The 7,727-nt window shown below is 33.1% G+C and overlaps 1 protein-coding gene across 1 annotated transcript; it reads left to right on the top strand.

Annotated features, from left to right (window-relative positions):
* The first annotated feature begins 3,851 nt into the window (after positions 1–3,851).
* LOC107027903 (receptor-like protein kinase HSL1) lies at positions 3,852–7,456 on the top strand. Its single transcript, XM_015228950.2, has 2 exons — positions 3,852–6,648; positions 6,737–7,456. The coding sequence occupies exons 1-2, from the start codon at positions 3,978–3,980 to the stop codon at positions 7,207–7,209; spliced, it is 3,144 nt and encodes a 1,047-aa protein (XP_015084436.1). The 5' UTR covers positions 3,852–3,977; the 3' UTR covers positions 7,210–7,456.
* Positions 7,457–7,727: the final 271 nt, after the last annotated feature.

The following is a 7,727-nucleotide window of genomic DNA, read 5'->3' as shown; positions in this document are numbered from 1 at the left end:
ACAAACAATTTTCTAAAATATTTTAGAATGTTTGATTGATCAAATATTTTGGAGAACAATTTTATTTTAAAAAAACAAGTTTTATATTCCACCCTTATCGTGCTTGCCTAAGTTTTATATAAATATATTTAAGATAATATATTCAACTCATAAAAAATTCACTTATATGAGGAATACATTTCCTTCCATATCAAACACACTCTAGATTATTATAATTATTATTATTTTTAGTTTTTCCTTATTTATTATTTGAGGCACATTCTTCTACTTGAGGGGTCTATAAATAATATTGAGTTTTTTTTTTTTCATTTAATATTTTTGATGTAAAGAGTGAGTTTAAAGTTCAACGTTTTTAAGAGTTGTGATTTTGCACGACTGAGACTATATCTTATAAGTCTTCATAAGGGTCCACATGACATGATCCTCATGAGAAGATTATGGAGCAAAACAAGAAAATGCCAACACTTTTATAATTATTGTTTCTCAATTAATTTAATATTTTTATTTATAATACATTAATACGTCGTTTGATAGTTAATTTAGAGGTAAACTATATTAGTATTAAATCTTGCATAAGTACTACTATGCTTGATAGCTGATTAAGAAGCACATCATATAAATATAAAATTATTAGAGTATTTAATTTGCAATTTAGAAACACACATAACTAATATATGTATAGGTTATAAATAAATATATATATTATTTTATGTAGAATAATACTTAAAATAATTAATACATGAATAACTAATCTTTACAAATAAATCAATCTTTCTTCGTCTATGTTGGCTATTCTTGAATTAAACCTGAGCCTCATGACCCTTTCAGCAGTCACCAGTCTGGTCCCCTACNTTCAACGAGCGTTGTAACGATCCAAAGGAAAATCTCCTGGCTCAGCACTAGTCAACTTGTGGGGTGTCACATACCCTGCAGACAACAACCGCAGCAGTCACCAGTCTGGTCCCCTACCCCACAAAGTAGCTTGATGGCCGAACCACTCCCAAGGCGAATAGTGCCCTATAGGGGCCGACCCGGCACCGACCGGCTGAGACTCCCGCGCAGTAGGAGCGGACTGAGTCGGTATTCGTCTACGAGAGGCGCGAATCATAACTAATATCTACATTACTAATACGTTCATATTTCTAATAAGCTACCAAACTATTCCTAAGGGGTTACCGATTAGGAAGGAAATAATGGATATATTAAAGCTAACATAGTTGATATCATGTTAGGTAGCTTTTAATAGCCAATTTAGTTAATACAATGTTTGATTATCATTTTACAAACTTTACATAACTAAAATATCCTTGACAATCTTGCTTAAATCACATGATTAATTTAATTAGACCTCTTGTCATATATAGTTGTTAGGTTAGTTAAACAGTCATATTCCTATAAGAACAACTAAAATAAAATTGATCAAATTATATAAATCTCATAATTTTAATATGAAATTACAATTTATTTCTAAGAAGTTTCTAATTGATTACATTATATAATCCCTTAGAAGTTTTAAAAACCTGATACAATAATTGAATCCCGAATACATTAAATACTGTCTCAAATACATTGATATGTAGTTTGAATACATTAAAAAATAGTTCGAATAATGTAGCTCGGATACATTAAATATTGTCTCGAATACATTAATATGTAGCTTGGATACATTAAAAACTAGCTCGAATACATTAATATTGTAGCTCAGATACATTAAAAACTAGCTCGGATACATTAATATGTAGCTCAGATACATTAAAAATTAGCTCGAATACATACTTCGTACCTCGGATATATTAAATACTGATTCGAATATATCAAATACTGGCTCGAATACAATAATATGCAGTTCAAATAATATATTAAGAAAAAACAAGAAATTTTAGAAATTTTTTAAAATAATAAAAAAAAATGAAAATAAATGGAAAAAAAAATGTGTATTTATGTAATTTTTCTAATAATATTTCCTTTATTAGTTGTTGTAGACTAGAGTACCCCTCTCTAGAAGCAATCTCACAGCCATCCTCTTGGACATACTTTTGGACTATATTGCCTAGCAAAACCAAATTTGGACAAGTACTAACCACCAAAAACTCTCTCTTTCCATCAATCATAATTTTAAGAATAATTTTTTGGAATAATTATTTGGAAATCTAAATCTAATATATTACTTGATATTCAAAATTTATTTATCAAGTTAACTGAATTCACATCGTATAAGGTTTATAAAAAAAATATACTTCATTTAATTTTTTTATTTTCAAACACAACTCAAGATCGTCGTTGAATGGCGAGTAATTTTACCTTAGTATCATGCGTTAGAAAAAATAAAAAAAATCAAATTTAAGAAGAAACTATAGCTTTGAAGCGATATTACTGTCTTTAAACAGATATCACTCATATATTTTAAAAATTACTGACAATTTCCCTTCAAATTCATTAAAACACATATACTTTAAATAATCGCTATTTTTAGAGAAGTATTTTTATTTATAAAATTTGTGTAATGGCTTTGTGTAGTATTATTAGTAGAGAGGGCTTTTTTTATTAATTTGTTCTGAATTAAAAAATTAATCTTTCACTGTCTCAAAATATTTATAATTTTTGCTTCTAGAAAGTTTAAAAAATGAAATATACTTTGACTAACCGGGAACATACGTCTTCGTCCTTTCCACATATTATATAGACCTTCACAAATATATATATATATATATATGTCCCTAGCTCCTTGTTATCATTAATCATAATTTTTATTTTATAAATATTTAAGACTTTGGTCACTACAACTAATTTTACTTCCCTTTTCTATATCAGAATTATTTTGTTTTGAAATATAGTGCTTATTGTGTAATTTCCAAACATCTATTGTTAAATAAAATCGAATTGACCTCCATAAATAAAAAATTACAAATTGATTAGAACAACTTATTTGTCTTTTACGATTTATTTCTCCTTAAAAGAAAAAATGTAAAGTTGTAACCTTAAGAATATTTGTTCATAATATTATTTATCTCTCATTTAAAAGGTCCGTTTAATTAAACAATACACTTAACGTAATTTTATATGTGAGTTTTGGCAAGGATAAAGTGCAGGCATATTTTACCTCTACTTTGTAAGTATAGAAAGATTATTTTTAAAAGACTCTCAGCTAAAATTATGCAATCAACACATGTTTAAGGTGAGTTGAGTTAGATTTCAGCATCAATTCGTAGATTAATCATAATTTAAAATTGAAAACGATCCTAAGTTGGATAGCAAGTTATAACAAAACTATTTTTTCTCCACTTAAGTATTTCATCACTCCTTTGATATTCTTATAAATAATTATGTAACACAACACTGTACAAGCAATGCCAATTTTCACTTGTGTGTCAATATTATCATGGTTTATGTCTGTGTGCAATTACACATTTTCAGTGCACTAGTTTCATGCTAAAATTAAACATAGTGATTATCAAACATACATCACCAATTCTGTCATTTTTCATATTAAATTGCTTAAACATTTTCATATGCCGAAAGAGAAGTTCTTTTGTATTAAGAAAGACCAAAAAAGTATTACTTTCTCTGTTTTTATTTATATTCACCAAATTTAAGATAATAATAAATTTTATATTTATGAAAATAATATTAATAAATTATAATAAAATTATATTTTTAAAATGCTGATTGCATCTCACGATTCAAAGCCTACGAAGAAATCAGTGACCAATAAATTGATCAGCCATATCATCTACGTCGTGCGTCGCTGAACAGTAAACGCACAGTGTGCTGAAATTTCATTTCAATGGTCAAAGAAAAGGGGCCCCAAATCTCGAAGCTATTTTATTGTTAGGCAGCTCAATGGAAGCTTCAATAGAATCAATACTTTACTCACTCACCCACTTACTTATTTTAATCAAAAAAATGATAACTTTTGATCTTTGTACTAAGAAAATTTTATCTCTATATATTCATTTTTATCAATTTGGCATTTTCTTATGTTTGACCAAACTTTACAAAATCAAATCATAATTCTAACCCCACCTTTATTCATGGAGTTTTCCCATTTTCTGACCGGCATATTCGCCGGAAAACAGTCCCTTTATCTCATTTTACTGCTAAACTTCATACCCATTTTTGTAACTCCGGCCACTACTGAACGTGACACTCTACTGAAGATAAAACGTCAATGGGGAAACCCATTAGCACTTGATTCATGGAACTCTACTTCTTCTCCTTGTAGCTGGCCGGAGATTGAGTGTGATGATGGGAAGGTTACCGGAATAATACTTCAAGAAAAAGATATAACTGTTGAAATTCCAACTTCTATTTGTGAACTTGAAAATCTTACTTTTCTTAATCTCCGGTTGAATTATCTTCCCGGTGAATTCCCAACTTTTCTTTACCAATGTTCCAATTTGCAGCATTTGGATCTTTCCCAGAATTACTTTGTGGGTACCATTCCGGAGGATATTCACCGGCTTGGGAAACTCAAGTATCTTAATCTGGGTGGTAATAATTTCACCGGAGATATCCCGCCATCGGTCGGGAATTTGACGGAACTGGAGACCTTGTGTATGGATTTGAACTTGTTTAATGGGAGTTTCCCAGCGGAAATCGGGAACTTAGCCAATCTTGAAAGTTTGGGGTTGGAGTTTAATGGGTTTTCTCCGATGAGAATACCGCCGGAGTTTGGGAAGCTGAAGAAGATAAAGTATATTTGGATGAGAGATACGAAATTGATCGGTGAAATCCCTGAAAGTTTTGGGGATTTTCAAAATCTTGAGTTTATTGATTTTGCTCACAACAATCTGGAAGGAAAAATCCCTTCTGGGTTGTTTCTGTTGAAGAATTTGACGATGATGTACTTGTTCGATAATCGGCTTTCGGGTCGAATCCCTGAAGCTTTTGAATCATCAAAGTTGATGGAACTTGATGTTTCCAACAACAATTTAACTGGAACAATCCCAGAAAGTTTTGGAGAGTTTAAATATTTGGAAATTATGAATCTGTTTGCTAACCATTTGTATGGACCAATTCCAGAGAGCATAGCCAACCTTCCATCTTTGAAGGTATTCAAAGTGTTCAGGAATAAACTGAATGGGAGCTTACCATCTGAAATGGGACTTCATTCGAAACTCGAATCTTTTGAAGTTTCATTGAATTCCTTTACTGGAAACTTGCCTGAGCATTTGTGTGCTGGAGGAACTCTTTTTGGTGCTGTAGCTTATGCTAACAATTTATCTGGTGAAATACCAAAATCACTCGGAAATTGTTCTACTTTACGTTCGATTCAGCTCTACAAGAATCAGTTTTCGGGTGAAATTCCATCTGGGGTTTGGACTTTGGCTGACATGACAAGTTTGTTGTTGAGTGATAACTCATTTTCCGGGGAGCTACCGAGCAAAATTGCATTCAACTTTACGCGGTTAGAGATAAGTAACAACAAGTTTACTGGTGAAATTCCTGTGGGGATATCTTCTTGGAGGAGTTTGATGGTGCTTTTGGCTAGTAACAATTCATTTTCAGGCCGGATTCCAGTGGAATTGACTAGCCTTTCTCAGATAACTCAGCTAGAGCTTGATGGTAATTCGTTATCTGGAGAACTTCCAGCCGATGTAATATCGTGGAAGTCTTTGTCAATATTGGATCTTTCCAGGAACAAACTCTCTGGCAAGATTCCAGCAGCTTTAGGTTTAATCCCTGATCTTGTTGCTCTAGATTTGTCTCAGAATCAACTTTCAGGTCCAATTCCACCTCAACTAGGTGTAAGAAGGATCACTAGCCTAAACGTATCGTCCAATCAACTTACGGGGAATATCCCTGATGCATTTGCTAACCTAGCCTTTGAAAACAGTTTCTTGAACAATCCCAGCCTTTGTACCACCAACTCTCTTCCGTATCTTCCAAGTTGTAATAATGCCAAAGTCGCCGATTCCAAAAGATTGTCCCATAGAGTCCTAGCCCTGATTCTGGTCCTTGCATTCGCTGTTTTCCTATTTAGTGTTGTATCAACCTTGTTCTTGGTTAGAGACTACAGGAGGAAGAAGCATAAGCGCGATGTTGCAAGCTGGAAGTTGACTTCATTCCAGAGGTTGGATTTCACAGAGGCAAACATTTTGTCAAGTTTGACGGAAAATAACATGATTGGAAGTGGTGGATCGGGTAAGGTGTACAGAATTTCCGTTGGCAGACCAAATGAGTATGTTGCTGTGAAGAGGATTTGGAGTGATAGGAAAGTTAACTACATTCTGGAGAGGGAATTCTTGGCTGAGGTTCAGATATTGGGATCAATTAGACATTCCAATATAGTGAAGTTATTGTGTTGTATATCAAGCGAGGATTCAAAGTTGCTCGTTTACGAGTACATGGTAAATCACAGTCTTGATAGATGGCTTCATGGGAAGAAGAGAGTTTCCTTGAGTAATAAAGTCATGGATTGGCCTAAAAGATTGGAGGTTGCCATTGGAGCTGCTCAAGGACTTTGTTATATGCACCATGACTGCACTCCACCGATCATTCATCGCGATGTAAAATCAAGCAATATCTTGTTGGATTCTGATTTCACAGCCAAAATAGCTGATTTTGGGTTAGCCAAGATTTTAGAGAAGAAAGGAGAGCTTAACACCATGTCTGCTGTTGCGGGTTCCTTTGGTTACATAGCTCCAGGTAAAAGCAAAATCCAAGCTTGAACTTCGTATTTCGTTATAACATGATCAAAAGAATGACTAACTAATAATCTACTGTTTGGTTGCAGAGTATGCTTATACAACTAAAGTGAATGAGAAGATTGATATCTATAGCTTTGGGGTGGTGCTATTGGAGCTAGTGACAGGAAGACAACCAAATTCTGGGGATGAGCATACAAGCCTGGCAGAATGGGCATGGAAGCAACACGGAGAAGGAAACACTGCCATCGATAATATGTTAGATACAGATATCAAAGAAACATGTTACTTGGAAGAAATGAAGACAGTGTTCAGACTCGGGCTCATATGCACGAGCAACTTACCTGCGAGCAGGCCTTCCATGAAAGAGATTCTGCAGATACTTCATCGATGCAAGTCCTTTAGGTATTCTGGAGGAAAATCACCAGATACAGAGTATGATGTTGCTCCTCTCCTTAGCGGGAACAACAGCGAAAAATACATTGCTAGTTACAAACGTATTAATTCCAATAAGGTAATAGATGATAGTAGTGATGATGGTCTAATAATTTCCAGTGTGTAATATTACAGATGCCAAAGTAATCTGATCATAGAAATAGGTCACCAGAATAGTACACCACCACTAAGTACAAGTTTGGGCATTTTGTAAGAATAGAAAACCCCCTATAAAAATGTTGTTTTCCTAGGGTAGTCTTGAATTTTTAACAGCTTTATTTGTTCACTGCTTGTAGATTGAGTGAAATGCATCATTTTAACTTTTGCTTGTTATATAGATTGTAAGGAAGTGGAAAATGAAAATGCCAATCTAATCAAAGTAGTAAAATGACAGTAAAGTAAAATAGTCCATAAAGTAAACTACTCTAATAAGTTAGCATGTTACAACTCTTAATTCTGTTTGAAACCCTCATTGTACTAATTGTCTTACTCCAGTTCTTATATTTGATATCCATCATTATTGATCATCGTTTTCAATACTCTATCCGTGTATTATTTTTGAATTATTGCACTATTTTCTTCTTTGTGCTACATTTGAGAGGGTCTCTGGAAACAAAAGTTATATCCTATCCTCAGCAGATATGG

Source organism: Solanum pennellii, chromosome 8 (assembly GCF_001406875.1).
Source record: "Solanum pennellii chromosome 8, SPENNV200".
Classification (NCBI taxonomy): Eukaryota; Viridiplantae; Streptophyta; class Magnoliopsida; order Solanales; family Solanaceae; genus Solanum; species Solanum pennellii.
This window is presented reverse-complemented; position numbering and strand designations above follow the sequence as displayed.